This window comes from Phalacrocorax aristotelis, chromosome 7 (genome assembly GCF_949628215.1).
Source record: "Phalacrocorax aristotelis chromosome 7, bGulAri2.1, whole genome shotgun sequence".
Classification (NCBI taxonomy): domain Eukaryota; kingdom Metazoa; phylum Chordata; class Aves; order Suliformes; family Phalacrocoracidae; genus Phalacrocorax; species Phalacrocorax aristotelis.
The window spans coordinates 42,922,138-42,940,464 of record NC_134282.1 but is presented as its reverse complement, the minus strand read 5'-3'; the positions used below and the strand labels follow the sequence as shown (position 1 = coordinate 42,940,464).

At 39.8% G+C, this 18,327-nt stretch overlaps 1 protein-coding gene across 10 annotated transcripts in view; it reads right to left on the bottom strand.

The window, feature by feature from the left end:
• Positions 1 to 2,962: 2,962 nt before the first annotated feature.
• Positions 2,963 to 18,327, bottom strand: part of SEMA6D (semaphorin 6D) — a 31,839-nt gene continuing 16,474 nt past the window's right edge. For 3 of the 10 annotated variants that reach the window (XM_075100383.1, XM_075100391.1, XM_075100387.1), the window contains exons 2-19: positions 17,765 to 17,921; positions 17,294 to 17,405; positions 16,634 to 16,694; positions 16,462 to 16,524; positions 16,270 to 16,371; positions 15,969 to 16,059; positions 15,571 to 15,690; positions 15,021 to 15,109; positions 14,039 to 14,256; positions 13,799 to 13,930; positions 13,448 to 13,603; positions 13,191 to 13,364; positions 12,298 to 12,438; positions 12,118 to 12,195; positions 11,228 to 11,316; positions 10,822 to 10,878; positions 8,795 to 8,962; positions 2,963 to 6,702 (exon numbers count right to left, since the gene is read on the bottom strand). In XM_075100383.1, coding sequence (XP_074956484.1) covers positions 5,399 to 6,702; positions 8,795 to 8,962; positions 10,822 to 10,878; positions 11,228 to 11,316; positions 12,118 to 12,195; positions 12,298 to 12,438; positions 13,191 to 13,364; positions 13,448 to 13,603; positions 13,799 to 13,930; positions 14,039 to 14,256; positions 15,021 to 15,109; positions 15,571 to 15,690; positions 15,969 to 16,059; positions 16,270 to 16,371; positions 16,462 to 16,524; positions 16,634 to 16,694; positions 17,294 to 17,405; positions 17,765 to 17,873 — 3,264 coding nt within the window. In that variant the 5' untranslated portion in view covers positions 17,874 to 17,921 and the 3' untranslated portion in view covers positions 2,963 to 5,398. The remainder of the gene's footprint in view (positions 6,703 to 8,794; positions 8,963 to 10,821; positions 10,879 to 11,227; positions 11,317 to 12,117; positions 12,196 to 12,297; positions 12,439 to 13,190; positions 13,365 to 13,447; positions 13,604 to 13,798; positions 13,931 to 14,038; positions 14,257 to 15,020; positions 15,110 to 15,570; positions 15,691 to 15,968; positions 16,060 to 16,269; positions 16,372 to 16,461; positions 16,525 to 16,633; positions 16,695 to 17,293; positions 17,406 to 17,764; positions 17,922 to 18,327) is intronic. The other 7 variants (XM_075100388.1, XM_075100390.1, XM_075100384.1 and 4 more) reach the window with 6 other exon arrangements.

Here is an 18,327-nt window from a genome sequence, read left to right as displayed (position 1 = left end):
CATCGGATGAGTTCAGAATGCACTAATAAAATCAGAGCTTCCAATAAATTTCATTTCAGGCAGAGCAGAAATGGTTTCTCAGTTGAGAGTTCAGGACAGATTATAATTTCAGATGTGTGTCAGGCCAATGTCTACAAAAACGTTTGCAGGCAGACAGCAAAGGCTGGTCCAGTCAGGCCCTCACACCAGTTGCACTTTAGTATGATTGAATAAAAAGTCAAGAATCTCGAGTTCTCTGAGCTAAGCTGAATCTAATTAAATATTTAATGCTTTTTTCCTCCCAAATCCTTTGGTGTCTTGCTCTTTCATACTGTGCTATGATGACATTTGAACAACAAATGCAGTCTTGGTAGGTTGGTCTCCTGGTACTGCTTTTTATATGAAAAGCTTGCACATCCCAGCTGAAGTCCAGATGCTGCATTTATGAGGTATTTTTGTCGTGATCAATTTTTAAAAAATATTTTTTCATCGCATGAAATTAATAGGCACCTGGGGAAATACCAACCTACTCCTCCCCATTTCTGCAAACACTAACCTTCCCAGATGGGAAGGAAGTTCTCTTTCCTCTTATTTACCTGCAAATGTCCTTGCTGGTGCACAGACTCACAGAGGGAGAAGGAAAAATAAGAAAAACCTCCATAACTGGAAAACGATACAAACAGACCAATTGCACATACTCCCAACTAAGAACACTGCCTTCTGAGGCTCCATTATCTTGAATAAACCCTGCATAATCTTCCCAGGGTCACAGAGTGAGTCATTAGCAAGACGGCACTAAGACAGAGGCATCCTGATTTTTGTAACTACTCTGATTACTTTAAGACCCCAATTTAAAAGGCCATGGGTTTGTGCTGGCAGCATAGTCATACAGATAACTACTCACAGCTTTACAAATTGGTTTTCTTGCAATCACCTCACTACTGTGGGCCTACAGACCTTTTTTATCTTGTCTTTTTTACCCGTGCTGTACAAAATTATTTGGGTTTTTCTTCAAAAGCACAAAGCAAGCCAGAGCGGGAGCCTCTCCTCTGCCTTCACGTGCCCACACCAGGACTGCCCGTGTCTCCCCGCAGCCCTGAGCACTCAGGCCACCTCTGTGCTCTGGGCCTGGGACCGCCCTTTGCTGGCATGTTCCTGACTGCTAGCATCGCAAACTCTTCATGCACTCATCAGTTATGGATTGTTCTTCAAGACAGACTTCAGGATGCTTTAAAAAAACCAACAAATTGACCCAGGTGAACAGCTGAGGAGAAAAACTGAAATGGCTTTAATTTCTTCTCTTGCTAATCTCTTACTTATTGTTGCAGGTCCCTTGCAGAATGGGGAGTCTGCAGGGGCCTGCTTTGGCATCATTATTAAAGACAAAGCAGTTTGAAAGCTCCCGTTATGGCTGGCCAGCCTTTGGCTACCACGTCCCCTCGCTGTTAGTAAAGGTAGTAGTACTTATTTTTCTAACAAATGGCCATTATTTGTTTTCGTAGACTTCTGTGACATTTGCACCCACCATTTAGCCCAGCAGAGCATGCCGGGAGAGAGGATAGTCTGGCTAGAGCCCACCCAGCCACCACATCATGCTGGTTATGTGAAGGCTGGTTCAACATGGACCAAAACAAGTAACTGTGGAGAACGGTCTCTTGACACCTTCCAGATAAAATAAATACAGATAGGTTCTGAACAAAAAAAATACTCCATAATTTGTGTTGTAGATGCACTGAAATAACTGTAATTTCTCATTATGACCCTCAATGCCTGACTGAAAAGATTCACGTAGGTGTGCTTCAGTGGGTACTGCCCCTTCACCTAAAGGGAACACCTTTAGCCATGCTGGCTGACACCATCATGCCAATGGCATAGTTGAAGTGGAGAAGCAGGACAGGCTTGCAGCACACAACAGCTGTATGTACTTGACTTATTATTTATTTATTTCGTAAAAAAAACATCCAATGGAAAAAAAAAAACCACATCAATGAAAAGAAATTTATATTTGCTTCTGCACTACAAAAAAACCCCACCATATTGAGCCATTACAGGTTTGGGATATTTTTTTTTGCACCATGCGTCTTTTCCCTTTAAAAGATTATTTTTTCCTTTCAGTAAGGTACAACTAGGTGCCATTGTATTGTTAGAACATGCACAGTAACTTCAAATGATTAATACCTTGACAGCATAATCTTGTAACAAATTTTTTATCCATTATCAAAAATAAACTTTAATTAAAAAGAACACATTAAATGTTTTCTGATATTAAGTTACCCTGATTATTTTAAAATTACGTGAGATATTGGCACATACTAAATATACAGCATGTACATTTCTGTTGGGCTTTACTGTCTGCCTGGAACATGAATGTCAGTTATTAAGCATTAGTTAGTATTTAGGAACGTCCTGCTATGTAGGTTCTGCGGTTAATTTTGCCATGAATGATCTCTATCTTTTTGTAGCCTACATTTTAGAAGGAACACACTAGCTCCTTTCAAAACTGTACTGTAGTTCCAAGTAATTGGTATTTTTCTAACCTTAACAAGAAAGGTTCGCAGGAACCAGGGCCCAGCTGAAGCCTTGATCACGCTCCAATAAAGGCTTCATATTGGCATGTATTACATATTTTCAAATTCAGTGCACCTTGTTGGTGTGTCATATGGGCAGCCCTGACGCTGTACTGCACGCTACCACTGCATGCCAGTTACTCCAACGTTTTATATTTAACTCCGGAGGCTGAAAGTCATCCACAGACACTCACGCTCCCTCAAGAACATGCATGTCAGCACATGCCTGCAACAAAAATGGAAGGACACCTGTGTGCATTGCATCTGCCTCTGCAAGTCCCCTGCAAGGCTGATGTGAGGAGGTCACTGTGCCTTCTTCACAGAGCTATTAAAGCAAGCAGAGTTTGTCCTCTATTGTAATCCCAACAACAGTGCACCTAAAACTAGCTCCACTAATCATGAAATTAGAGAGACAGTACATTGGAATATTTTATTTTGACTTTACATGCGGTGTTAAAAATCCAAAGAACGTATTATTTACACATCCACAATACAAGTTTACAAGATATCTATACATGTTAAAGTACTCTATAGTATAGAGCAGCTTCATTTAAGGGTTACTTTTTTTTATGCCGTACCATTAAAAAAGATACAATCTGCGTTTACCTTTGCACAAATGGATAAAGCATCTTTTATTATTAAATTAACAGAATAAGGACTAGGTTGAATGTTAGAAATTTCAACATAAATACTGAGAGAACTCACATTACCATCTACAAGGCAGCACAATGTTACAGGAGGTTATCAGGGTTCACATACATTTATCTTTCGGTTTCACACACATCTGTATTAATTAATATTTGTAAAGTGAATTCGAATCAGTTTGTGTCTTTTGACAACTGAGTACATTTTAAATAGTTATTAATCTGTAGTGTTTTAGTTGCAAGACAGAAGTGTTTAGGAGCGAGATCATTGATTTTTGGATCCAGAGGTCTCAGGAAATAAATGTCCCTTACAGCCTTACAAGAAAAAAATGACTACTTCTATCCTTTATTCTTTGTTCTGTAACAGAGATGCAGTTTTCAGTGACTAACCTTTTCTCCCCTTTGAACACATAACATAAATCTCCACCGACTCTGAAACCCGTTGCAGTTATTTGTCCCACTAATTCATGAATATTCCTCTGCCATGGTTATTTCTATAGTTATGTTCAATAAACAATGTGGTAGTGTGTAGTTTGCAAGCTAAAATAGCCATCTGTGTTGAACATCAGCTGCAAGTGGATACTGTAAAACCTACTAAATAGCTTACACAACTTTAGCAGGTGTTCCATTACCCTAGAAACCTCATTTCATTTCACATTATAACTGTTTGATCCTACAGAGAGCTGGAGTGGAATGTTTATCACGGTAAGGTGATTTAATGCTGCTGTCTTCTTGGATCGTAGGCTGCCTTTAGTTACCATTAATTATTCTTGCTTTTTTATCTTTTTTTTTTTTGGGGGGGGGGGGAAACGGCAGGACGGAGAGGGCAGTGGTGGTGTTGAGAGGTTTTACAACTGGCACGCGGGAGATATGTGCTATAGTGAGAACACGTGACAGATTTTTTTTTCTTTAGTACATTTATCATTTGCATGAATAAGGCACAAAATGCACAGATTCAGGTAAACTCACACATAATATTTACAGAATATTGTCATTACCTGCATGACTTTGGAAAAAAAAAAACCAAAAACAAAAACAACCTTACATTACACAACAAAAACAAATTGATTGCACTACTGTTGAGTTTTCACAGACTGCTTCTGCCAGGCCAATTGTTTCCCCTTTTTGACAAGAATGTATCAGTGTGTAGGGCTTTATTAAATGCAACAAAAAAATGTAACCTTCTCTAGTTACACAGGTCTTTGCCGAGTGAATTGATATTAGCTGCCCTCAATGAGAAGTACAGGGGCTCAAGTTCACAGTGTCCAGGTATTAGATGGAGGCACTGTGGAAACAGAAAAACTGCCCCGTTCCAGCCCAAAACACTAGGTTTGACATGCACAGCGCTGGATCAATAGCAGCACAACAGCGTTATGACGAATTAAACGTATCTGCACTCTTTCACTGGGTGACTAGGTCATCAAGGCATTATCATTCAGAAGGCTGGCAGAGATGTGCAGGTCACCCTTAGCACTCTCTGACCTGAACCCAATGGGCTGCAGAAGGCAGAGTCAGCTGTTTGTTCAGTCATGCTCAATGTAAACAATTCCATAGCATAAAAGATGCAATGGGTATCTAGTACATCCTAGTGTGTACAGTACACACGCACACGCACAGCTTTATCTGTGGCACAAACAAAATGCCACACACGGAGAGGAAAAAAATAAATGCTACAGTTGGGCCAGAGACTGAATTCCAGCAAATTGATTATTAACCCAGATATTGAGACATTACCATTTTCTGACATTTGTGCAAGAGGCAAGGTGAATGCATACATATTAAAATGTTCACATTTAATGGGAAGGACCACGCTTAGTGGCAGTCTAAAATGGAACCCATTTTTCAAGTATTTGCTGACTGATTTTTTTCCCCCCCAATTTCTTTTAGCCATTTAGAACAGTAAAGTAGCCCCCACCCCATTGTGCTACATGTCTCCTTAGCTCCAAACAAAAGAAATGTAATGACCAGCACTTTCCTTTGTTTTTTTGTTCTCTTTTTTTTTTGTGTGTGTGTTTGCTCTTAGCAAGTACATGAAGTCTTGCTAGGGCTACACATGGCAAGACACAGATGTTGCTGAAATAAGACAGTTTCTTTGGCCACTTTGTTCTCTTTAATAACAAGCAAGTCTCTGTCTTATGTGTCTACCACAACATCATCTCACAACCTGTACAGGTCAATGCCACACTCGTTTTTTAGCACAGACATGTCCTAGTAACTGTATTTGTTCAGTGGTCTGACTGACGTTGTCTGAGGAACGAATGAGGGTTTTGGTGGCACGTCGGGTTTTAAGGAGGGTGTCCTCTTTATTCCTGTACGAGGAAGGGTGCCATTGCTTGTGTAACTGCTTTGCCTGGACAAGGAAGGCTGGAGGTGAACGCTGACAGGCGTCCCTTGCATGTAGTCCATCTTTGTGCCTGCCGTGGGAGCCATGTATCCCCCACGATTAATGCTAGGCTGTCTGGATAACAAAACACCATTTGGTGAGTTTAAGTTTTTAGGAAGGGCAGATATTGAATGCCTTTGTGATGAATTTTTGTGATAACCTCTCTGCCTTTCCAAAGAGGTCATTGGTACTGCAGGCGTGGTGGGAACGTCCACTCGTTTTGTGGGGCTGTTTCTCGGAAGAGTTGATGGGGGAGAATATAAAGATGCCTCCCTGTTGGGAACCTTAGGTGGGATCTCAGACATATTTCCCATTGGATCCAGCATTAAAGTCTGGTGGGCCACTTGAATATCTCCCATAATTGCTTTGGGATTATTAGTAGTTTCATTTAAGTGTTTCAGAAAATCATTCAGGGTGTTCCTGGAATCAACAGATCTCCTGTGGTCTCTTTTGCTGGATGGTTTTGTAAGTGGATGATCAAGATGTTGCATCTTTTTGTCTGTCTTGTGCACGTTAGAATTTGAGAAAGATGTATTGTAATCATGGGTAGCATTGGGAAGAACGATAGCACTAGGAATATGTCCATGACTTAGAGGAGAGTGGGGTGGAGGACTGGAAGGAAAAAACTGAGGGCTTTTTAGTGGGGTTTCCTTTCGTGAAGCATTGAGGTTACTATGCGCTTTGTCCGACTGACTTTTCATAGCCTGCAGAGTCTTTTGTTGAAGAACTGGTGTAGATTCAGGAGTTGGAAGCGCAGCTAATTCCGGAGGCTGCCCCCTGTGGTCCATCATCATGGACTTCGTATCACCGTTTGGCGGCAACTCCTTCCTGTTAGTCAACAGGTTTGTGTAAAGTTTGGGTGAATCAATGTTTTGTTGATATTCCTTGACAGGACTATCAAAAAGCCCGTTCAGTTTAGCAAAGCTCCCACTGGAGTCAGTACAGGACTGAGCCGATTCTGCATCTTTGTGTATTTTTCTGGATTTCCGTACAAATAAATCCCGGTAACAGTAAACAGCCACTCCCGCAATAAAGGCTCCCAGGACAAAAGCGGCAAAGACACAAGTGATTAGAACATTCATATGTACCATTTGGTTGGACTCTCCTGATTGCACTTCCCACCTTACACCTGCAAAAGACATGCAGTAGATCATAAATCTAAATGTACTTAGTACAGATACATTTCAGAAGATGGTAACCTCCCTCAGGAAAGTGTCTGTTAAGTTTTTGTAAGTGCTCTGTGTCTAGTGTTGGTGTAACTCAGTTGGATCCTGCAATCCACAGCACTGGTGCATGCAAATAATTTTATAAATAAAAATGACTGTGTGAGCATTGGTCAGTCTAAATGAAGACTGTCCATTTCCTCCAATAATGAGGAATGCTTGTCGAAGCGTCTCTCCTCATATTACGTTCAGTTTAGCCTGTCCCCGAATTTCTTTTAAGGCTCACAACTAGGGGCCTGTATGTTATTAACATTAATGATTTCTGCTGGAAAATTGAGGTTAGAAGGTGCTACTGGGCCAGACAGCAATTAATGACTCATGGATGGATTTCGCTCTCAATTTTCTGCCCAACTCAGAAATCGGTATCAAAAGAGAGACAGGATTATGCTAATGCTTTGTAAAACTGTATAATGTACATACTGCATTGTTGTAGCTACATCAATGTAATATGGTGCAAAATTTGTAAACTAATACCTCCACAGGGTTGCTAGCCTTTGAGTGGCACACCTTCCATTATATAAGTGTACAATTTTTGAAGTTCAAGATTATGTCATTCTATTAGAGCACGAATTTCTTTTTTTTCTAGTCAATAATGAACATAAATACTTGCATAACATTAAAAAACCCAACTTGCAAGGTTATTAGAGAATGTTAAAATTTAGAAAACTTTCAGCTTAGACCAAGGTGTTGAATATTGGATTAGTTTATTTGTATATTAACAAGCTCCCTTTGGTTTTTGAGATTTTTAAAGCAACCACAGACATCTTGCAATTGAGACAATGTTAGTTTTTAATGAAAGTAATTCTGTGAACTATCCCAAGGGATGTTAAAATAAAAGAGCAAGAGGGAAGGAACAGATTTACTTTTGTTAGAGGCAAGGCCTTTGAACATCGTTAATGTTCAGGGTTATAGGTTTTAATGGCACTGTGCAGAAGAAGAAAGAAAACGTGAGTAAAGTTCACTAATAGCTATGACACAAAATGTGATTCAGAACCAAGAGCAAATGATAGGAAAAATTTAAAGCAAAAAGGAAAATAACTGCAGCAAATTAAAATGACAAATGCACTGCCATAATGGCTGATAGGAAACCTGATATGTTTTGGTGAATGGTAATAAACCACAAATGATTTTTGGCTGGTGAGATTTTCAGTAAATACGAATTGTGCAAACATGTCTGTCACCTAGCTATTCTGTGTACTGATGTGGACTTGTGTTAGGTTTTGGTCATGGGATTGGAAGCTTCTTGATTCTTTGGTTGACTGCAGTCATCCTACTGAATTATACTGTTTGTTGCCGTGAGAGCAACTTAGCTGAAAGAATGGCTGTGGAAAGATGAATTACATGCGGAGTATGTTTCTTTTTGTGTCAGCTTAAAACCTCTGTGTGTGTGTCTCTATGTACTGAGATCATCTGTAAAGTGATGCTCATATCCAGAGAATAAAAATTCAGCATATCTTTACTCAGAGCTGACCCACATTCTTCAGAAACATGGTGCAGGCAGGCAGAGTTTGGGATATGCCCCATTTAATGCATGGATTTGTCATGGACTTGTCATGGAGCTGTACTTTGTCTTCTGCCCACCCCTCCCAAACCAAACAACCACCACAAAAAAAAAATCATTAAGCTCTTGTAAGCAACCATTCATGAGGACTAATAGTCTTATCCAAACTAGACTGGTTTGAAAAGAACCACCAGATAAGTCCTGAACGTAATTTTTTTTAATGCATCCAGAACTCCCACTGAGTTTAATGGGAGCTTTGGAGCACCCCAGGAATAAAAGGCTGGGCTTATTATCTGTGTTTCCCATTACAAGCTTTAAGCAGCACTTTGTACACCAGATAAGTAGGTATGAAAAACATGATTGCACTGTCTGCATATTCACAGGAAATGGGTGTAAAATATAGCCCAACAACCATGGCTGTTACATTTAAGCCTTAGACAATGCTGAGACTATCAGGTTTCCATTCAGCTGCAATGTATTCCCTGGTAAGGCCTTACCCTTTGGGACACCTGATAATGGATCAGAATAATCAGAAGTGTTTGGGTCATCTTGAACTACAAATTTCCGAGAGCCAGTCACTTTAGGTTTCCAGGAACCAATCACTTTAGGTGATATAACTGGGATACTTGCCATTGTGGTAATGGAAGCTGAGGAGAACTCCATGTCTGTGGTGGCAAACAGATTTTTATTAATGTGTATTACAGTCAGGCTTTCCTCACTGTTTCATGGCACATCTAAGCTATAGCTGGAGACAGTATTTAATGGGAGTTACATGTCAGAGCAAAATGTGACCCCCTACAAGTTTGCAAAAGTACAGCAGGCTGATTAAAATCAGTTGGTTTAAAACTTTTAAGTGTGAAAAAAATACATTAAAACATCAACAGCTGCTAGCCAAAAAGCCAGAGAAGTCAAACATGAAAATGAAAGCAGTGCAAAAGTTAAAGTAAGCAACTGGTGGAGGTGAAAAAGCACAACTTATTCTACTTAATTGCTCTATATTCTTCACTGGAGACAACATACTTGGCTGCCTTTTAAACATCTTAAAAAAAAAAGTTACTTGGAAAGATACACGCTCATGACAGGTTACGCCTGAGAAACCAGATCAGCTCCATTAGTGCTATTATGGTATACCAGGAACTGCTGAATGAGCCACTTCTACAGGTGGGGATGAAAGGAATGTTTTTAACCTCTATTTTGTAATGGTTCCTAAGGAACAATGTTGCATAGATTCTAGCTCCTCTGTAGTACATTTGCTGAACAGAATCACCACAGCCTACATGAAAATGCACACAAGGAGGAAACATCAAATTAGATTTACAGTCCAAAGTCTAATTTGCACACTCAGGTATTTTGTGTTCACTGTCCCAGTAGGTTTAGGCATGAATGTCTATGGCTCAAGATTGACTGAGGAATGTTCTCCAAAAGCACACCCATTCAGGACTTGAAAATAAGGTTCAGTTATATCTGTGTCCTAAAATACCACTTAGAAAAAATTCAGTTGATAAAGTAAATGCTCACGCAAGCAAGGCAACATTTCCCTGTAGCACAGCTCTGTTTTGTCTTGCTTTCCTAAGTGAGTTTCTAACTTACATGATGGGTAAATATATCTGGAAAATATTTGTGTCAAACATTACTTCTTGTCAAATTACACAATTGCAACTATCGTCGGAAACCAAAACATAGAATAATGTTCTTGTTGCACTGTTACAAATTTAACATAGAAATACATTATTTTTCTATTTTTCAATCAGAAATGTGCTCTTGGTTTGAAAGCAGAGACCAGGTGCTGGGAGCAAAGAATGGAAAATAAGGGCTTGGTCTTGCTCCTGTTGAATTCAACACAGGTTCTGCTTTTGACTTCAACAGAGGAGTACTGGGTCCCGTCTTCCTGAACTCCAGGGGCTGATGGTGAAAACACTATTAGAAAAATCACTGAAGGAGAAAAGGATGTGAAAGTCCATCTGACAACAATGCATAAAGCTTCTGGCTAAGGCACCTTTGTCTCCGCAAGTCCTCATTCAGCTACACAGTTTGTGATGTTAAATTTTTTTCGTTAGCACAAACCACTTAAAACATTTCAAAAATATAGAAATACACATTTTAGAAAAATGTGTATTTGTGCAAAAAGCTTGCTGGGAAAGAAGGAAAAGAGGAAAGGAGAGGTAAGGAGGAAGATGATGAAATTCTGCCATTCATCTACTCGAGATGACCAATAGGGGCATTCACAAATGCATGGCTGGGGATAAAGAGTAAAGCTTAGTGGACTTCCGTGCAGTGAAGATGTCATCTATGTTAAGCAGGCTCTTTAATAAAAGATGTCTCAATAATGAGCTGTTAACATGCTGCTACACAGGGTGAAGTGCTGAGTGAGAAGAGTCTGGCTATCTTTACCATCAGTGGGAACATGAGTAAAAGCACAAAAATGGAGGATTGCCAACTGTGCAAAAGGAAGGAAAAAAGGGCTGAAAATGCTGAACTGAAGGAAAGTAAAGGTCATTAATTCAAAAAAATTAAAAAAACTAACCAGATGTTGGGTCGCCAAATATTTTGTAATCTGGTGTAGCTGTAGTAGGCAAAATTTCTAAAAGAATTAAAGGAACAAGTAATCAGTAAAAAGTAACAAAAAGAAAGCAAAAGATCTCAAACCTGAGTAATGGAAAATAAAAACTAAAATATTACTGGTTACAAAAAAATAAATTCTTCACTACTTTGCTGTAGACCCGAAATAGGTGTAAACTGGTGAAGGAAAGACAAAACTCTGCCACCCAGGACCAAAAAGCTTAGCTTTGTGAACATTCACAGTAACACCAGGCAATGTGTTCATCATGTTACTGAAAAGCTCATCATAAATTTAACATCCATCGTAAGGTGTGGCTGCAGGCTACTGCTGAGACATTCATTATAAACGAGCAGCAACGACTGTGCCTTACCATGGCAGTCCCCAAGCTGCGCTGTGTTGCCGTATTCAACATCTTGTACATATGCTCCGCTGTGGTTGTATGAAACAAACGAAGAGAACCTGCATTTAACAGTATTAGTAGGGAAACAAATGATTTTTTTTTTCCTGGAAGCAGCAAATGGAAACATATACAAGAACTAGTGTATGGCCCAAAATATTGTTCTACAAGATGCACAAGTTAGTTATAACCTGACTTTAAAACTCTATATACCTGCTTTATGCCAGGAAATAGAAAAAAAATCCCTTTTTTCAGCAGCTTCATCATGTCTTCTACATTGAGCATGCTCTTGGTTTTAGATACAACCATCCAATTGTACTAGCTAAAGTTTGCACTGGCCTGCTACAAAGGCCTCTTTTTAAGATACAGCTGCTAATGCACTGTATATTACAGACTTGATTTGTGCACGATGCCTTTGGTATGCATATATATCACCCAGCCTCCAGTGTGGAGGCAAAAATCTTTTCCCACTGTGAATCCTGTGCTTTCATATTTGCAATTGACTGTGCCCTGGCCATGAGCATGCCTGGGAGGGCATACTGTGTACTGCCCTCTCTGAGGTGCTCGGGTTTGCAGGCAGCAATTTCTTGCCTTCCTGCTTCCAACTGCTCTTCCTACACGTCTGCTTGCCCTCCCACACACATGTAAAACTCCCACTGCAAGCATGTCTTCACCTAGAGATTGCAGAATTAGGTCAAACTTCAGCATTCTGTTCTCCTACATATACAGTACACTGGAAAACCATCCCTAAAAAAATTGAGGTTTATTAATTGGAGTGCAAGGGAATACACATAGGATATGAGCTCATGTGGGCTATAAAGCTTATGTAGAGGTGCTGGGTTAATTTGAAAAGCAGTACTTACAGCATGCCTGGTGTCACTCTTCCACATGCCTCGTGGTCTAACCAGCCACAGTATGGGTCCCGTGAAGCAATACATGCCCTTGCAAGAGAAAACCCCAAAAAATCATGCATTTTTTTTTACTTCCTTCCCAAGAGATGTTGCCGCCCTTCCTTTAAGGGGAGTTTAGGAACGGGGCCGTACTTTTTACATGACCCGTGACGCTCACACCGACTCAGAGGAATTCTAATGACGCAGCTGGAGAATGCCACGAACAGAGCATGGTGGTCTCTATCCAGCTGAAGGGAAATTACTCTTCTGTCCTCCTCGCTCTCAGCATTACACCTGTTCAGCAAAAATAATGGTAGGCCATTATTTTAGTAACTTTAGTACTTTGTGTGGTGCTTACACTGCAGATGTTTTCTTTATTTATTGTCTGGGTAGATAGAGACAATACAGACATTTTGCATATGTAAATGTAACTTACCAGTCTTTGCTGAGTGATTTCTAAACAAACCTATGGGTTATCAAATGCCATCTTCTGGCTCTTATTTACAGCTAGGTGACAATTTTGCTTAACTATGTAGGAAAAAAATCCAAATCCATTTTCTTTGTTCTCTCAGTCGGCATAAATATCTCTACAGAGCAGAACAGGAGTCCTGTATTGGATGCCTGTAGAGTCTGATTGGAATGCTTCCATTCCCAAATTCTTTGGGCCAGAATAAACAAGCTTAAAATGATTAGATGTAGTTTATACATTATTGGTCACTCTTGAGAAACCTTCAAGATAAGCTCACAACATTTCTTTTTAACAGCAGCAGATAGGTCTGACAGTTCACATTCAGGAAGAAGAGTATCTATTTGTGAAAGAATTAGACTGTATCACTGACGTCACTGGAGTGGAATTAGGTTGTTCACTCAACCCATGCAAAATGGCAAGTGACCAAATATATTCAGGTTATTCAACATGAGGAACACCATGAAATGACAAACAAGTGTGATGTTGGTGATAATGAACTGGTTTCTGTTTACCATAATTCTTTTTAGCTAGGTACCAAGGACTAGATGAAGAGCTTACGTGTTCTGGTAATACTTACTTTGCATGATTATATGCTTCAATCTCTTCCAGTAATACGCTGTCATTCAATGAAAAAGGCCTGGTCTTTGCCAAGATTTTAAGTACTACTCCTGCTTCAGAGCCAATAAATATGACTGTGTAGTTCTGGTAGGGTCCAGCAGCATGGTCTACAGCAATTGCTGTCAATCTGTATCTATAAAGACCAAAAGGCATATCGTTACCAGCAGGTTTTCTTCTTTTCCTTTTCATATGCGTTATTTTTAAATGGCGTCATACCTGACACGTGTTTTGGTAAACCAGGGCTCCTCAGTGACTGAGGGAACAGCTGAATCCATCAAAGGATGAGATTTGATGAAGGAGAGTGTTTCGTCTGGGAAATCAATGGAGGTTTTGTAAGCCTCTGCTAGGCCGTGTTTTGCACAGCAGCCAGGTCTGAAAGGAGAATGACATTGTTTTCCTCTTGGATTCTAGCTAATGAGAGAAGGCAGCCTGCTAACAAGCATCCTTATGGCTGAAGTGTAAAGCTCTGCTTTGGTTTTTACCTGACAAGATGCTCAAGAGTACAGCTGATTTAAGGCAGCTCTTTACAAGGACAACATTATGGCATCATGAGTAAGAACCTTTTACCTTGGCTTTGGCACTTTGTCTTCAGGTACAGCTGTCCAAACAGAGTCAGGGGTCTTTTGTTCTTTAAATCTCCCTTTGAAGACTTTCTCAATGTCATCCATGCTGAAAGCACACACTGCTGAACCAGGGATGCTGTAAAATTAGAAAAATAGTTGCAAGAACTCAGACTACAATGGCACCAATCCCAGTGTAAGACAGAAACAGAGAACTACCTTTGATGTAAGTTTGCTCATCTCTCACCTGTTAAGCTGTGTGGTGAATACACCAACAACCATGGGGACTCCGTTGATTTCTATTATGTCTGTGATAGACTGCAGAACATCAAAGTAGAAGAATGAATCCCCAGGAACGGAGCAGTTGAGCCGAGCTTTCAGAAAGGATGTCCAATGTTTTTCTAGGACTCTTTGGGACCCCCCCATGTCATTTTTGCATATGCGTGCCACACGGGAATACACAGCCTGTCAAGGGCAAAAAGGAAAAAGGAAAACAGAGAAATACTTGAGAGATGCAAGGAACACAGTGCTTGTTTCTGAGCTGTTAATAAAAAACCAAAGATAATTCTGTTAACAGGAATCTGCACAGAAAGGATGAAAGCAAATGGTGTTTAGCTCATAGTGCACAGGCATCTTAAAGTATCACCAAGCAAATGCAATTCTGCAGCTTGTCCCCACCCTTTTTCCCTTCAAAATCATATTGTTAGTGAGATTTAAAGACTTTAATTATCCATGTGTAAAGGATTTAATAATTTATTATAGAATATCCTTCCATGGTGAGGCATGAGTATTATACTTTGTACTGGCATGACTGAATTATTCAATATCCAGGGACATTGGAGGAACTTATTTGAAACTCTTCTTTTGTGTTGTTTTCTTTTGTTTCTTTAATAAGCATGAAAAAACCCTCAGATTTTCCATTACTTGCCACAAGCGTTAAGGCAACAGCAACACTAAGGCAACAGCAATACTAAAAGATACCTGTAGCAAGCTTGCCTAACAGCAAGGCATAGAGAACAGAAACAACTTTTTGGTTGAAGAATGCACTGTTCTGTTTCTCTTTCCCACTCCCCCACCCCCATAAATTATCATGATGGGAAAACTGTGCGAACTTTGTACTAGTCCCTACTTCGTATTGCAAGCTGTGCTTGTTACTGATACTGTTTTAGAGTGATCTCATTCTGCTGCAACTCATGGCTAACCTGACAGCTCGCTGTGACAATACCCACCTTGCCTAAGTTATTGTGCTCTACCGCAATTTCTCGGAAGAAGAAATAAACGTAGTTCCCATATTCTATGGCATGGAGGAAGTGTGGTTCTGTAAGAAAGAGCAAGGAGAAGGTTACTTTAAAGAACTACTCAATTGGCACACAACCCTGACTGCGCTGTGTGACTTGGCAGCTTCTCCACAGGTCCACACCAGCTAACAGGAGCTCCAGTCTTCCAGGTACCTTTAGGACATCCAAATATGGGTGCGCTGGAGCTTAAACGATCTTGAAGTCTTTAATATTGGCTAATGGACTGTAAAAAGGCGTCAGAGGAATTGCATTTCAGCTAAGGTATTTTGTTACTGCAGACTGACGTACTGATGTATTTAACAACAATTTTGCTTTATTTGTATTTAAAATGCTTTCTTATTGTAATCATACTGTATTGAAAACTGCATATATGCTGACATTGTACCATGTGTGTAAAGCATGCTGGCTGTGAATTACCTGACCCCCTGTGCCACTGAAATTACATTTGCCATGTGTATGGGAAAATACTCCCCCAAATTACCTTTTATCCATTTGGAATCATACTTTATTGTTCTTAGGGCAGATCCATCCCCCATGCTGCGATAAATAACAGCATCACTTGCCAGGAAATCTGCTACTGTTGCCGAATACAATTTTCCATCTAAAACGGAAGTTGAAAACGTGGTATTAAGAGGCCTTTAAAAAATCTACAGAATTCTGACCAGCCTGTATTTTTCCCCATTTCTTTACTGCCACTCTTCCCCAGGTTGCTGTAACCTATTTATTAACAGGTCAGCTTCTAATCCTTTGGAGGCCCTTTAAAAAATTTAAGAGCAGGGGCACCATGACACCTTTAGCTTTCCTGTGCTTGCTTTAAAAGCTCTCTGGCTCCTTTCGTGTCATTAATCATTTAGACTCATTACAAGCAAAAGTTCTTACCAGCAAAGAGGGCGACGTTGGTTTGTCTGGCATCAAATGGGCATCTTGCCAAACCACTAATTTCCTCCCCATCATACTCTAAGGTATTCAGCTAGAGGAGAAAAATAAATGGGTGATAGTGTAATTTCTATTTTGTACACTGGCATGAAAGGATAACATTGTCTTTGCAGAAAACTTAATTCAGCACATTGGCTTCTGTCTGTTTTTATTTCACCTTGAAGCACTCTCCGATGTATTTGCTATAGCATAATTAGAGCGAGCAAAACCAGTAACAGATTAATGACATTTTCAATACCCTTACCTGATAGTATCTGCACATAGGGTTAAATGCATTTGTTCCACAGACAAACACCATCTCATCACTTCTTGGAACAAAGACTTTAATGAAGTTATGGCATTCATCCTGAAAGGAGAGTATGACATATTAATCACAGGCTTCAAATATATAATAAATATTAGTGTTGTTTTTCTATAAGGTACATGCTAAACTTACTTTATGCTTGCCTTTCATAGCACAGTTCTCTCTGTCCTGCTGCCTTGACCTCCATGTTAATTTCTGTTACATCAAACCAGAAAAGAACATTTGACTTCCTTTCCACAAAAAATCTTTAAAAAAATGAAAACCAAAGCAAATCTCTCCCTCGCCAGCACCTGTATCTACTCACCTTGCTTGGAGTAACTTCTGATTTTGGAACTTCATTTAAGTTTACAGTGTAAACTTGGTCCCTGTTTTGCAAAGAGTAAGAAGACACTAGTAAATTCATTAACTCATTGGCCTTGTTTTAGATAAACTAAACCTATTTTTAGAGTGTTTTGTTAGACCAGAAACTTCTATGAAACGCTTATGGATTTTCTGTGTTTAATACAAATTGAAGAAGATTGGTCATGGGCAAAATGGGGTGGTTTTGATTTTTATTGGCGTGGTCTGTAGAGAGCACCTCCAGTGTCCAGCTATCCACCTCTGTCTTTCCGTTCTGTTGAAGACTAATCCAGACTGTAAATATTGAAGTGTGTTATCCTCACTTCCTACATTCCTGATCCGTCAGTCCAAGCTCAAAATGATCAGGAGAGGTTTTTATCAGGGCAGTAACATAAAAGAGGGAAAAGAGTATTTGATCATTGGTTTTAGCATAACTACAGTAACTGCAGCCTTCGAATCCAATTTTCATGCACTGGCCATAGATACACTATATTTCTCTGGGAAGTCCTTCCCCAGTTCTAATTTTATCATATTCTGCAGATTTTTCTAAATGAATTTTACACATTAATGCAAAACCAGAAGAGAAAAGAATTTTAATCTAATGAACCGAGTGAAGGAAAATTACCTGCCAGCGATATAAAGTGTGTCTCGAATTTTCAACATCAGTTGGAAGTCCAGTCTGTGCTGAGATTCATTGCCTGAAGGGCGTCCTCTAAATACTGGATATTGCCTTGAATCTGCAAGTAAAAATGGGCTACACCATCACTCAGGATTATGGAGCCAAAGAATCAATATATGGCATTGATTAGCTGTATATACTAGGTGTAGAAGGGTTTAAACTAAATTCCTTGAGTAATGTCTTGAATATAAATGAGGAAAAGATGGCTAATGTCAGCAAATGTTCTTTTTTCCTGAAGTTATTGCTGTATTTCTGATTGCTTTTTTAAGAAAATGATTAAGTGTTCTATTAAAGGTACAAAGCCAGTAAACACATTTCAATTTGAAAGAAAACAGACCTTTTTTTTTACTTGGGAAGTTTAAAAAAACACATTAGAACTTCCTCCCTAGTGGTTAGCACCATTTGCAGATTACTTACAGTGGTAGTCAACAATGTTAATAGGGTCCTCATCTTCAGGGAAGCTGACGGCTCGGCACTGGGACAGACCCATTAGCATCACGGAGGCACAAAGCAGAGGAAGCCTCATGGCTGGTGAAGGATGAGCACTACCTTTGTGGCAACACTGTTTAACTACCTGGAAAACAGGAACATGCCAGTGAGACTGCAGTGGCGCAGGCCAGTAACTGTGACTTCCTGCTGGGGAAGAAAGGTTTCTTCGTTTGTATTTGAGCACTGGCAGCAGTGGACTAAACTGGTGCTTATGAAAGGCTCCTGTACGTGCGCTGATGGAAAACTGCTCCATGACATATTCCTACTCAAAGCTGTTCTGAAACATATTGATGTTTGCTAATTTTTAGCTGGATTTACAGGCATTTCCAAAGAAGCTGACAACTGTCAGCCCATTTAATTCATGGGGATCACAAACAGAACATGCAGGCTGCTGACCTGGCGAGAAAAAATTGTCAAACTTGGGATTAGAATTTTAATTAAACTGCAATCTCTTTCCATCCCTTCTATCACTGAACGTCATCCAGTAAAAC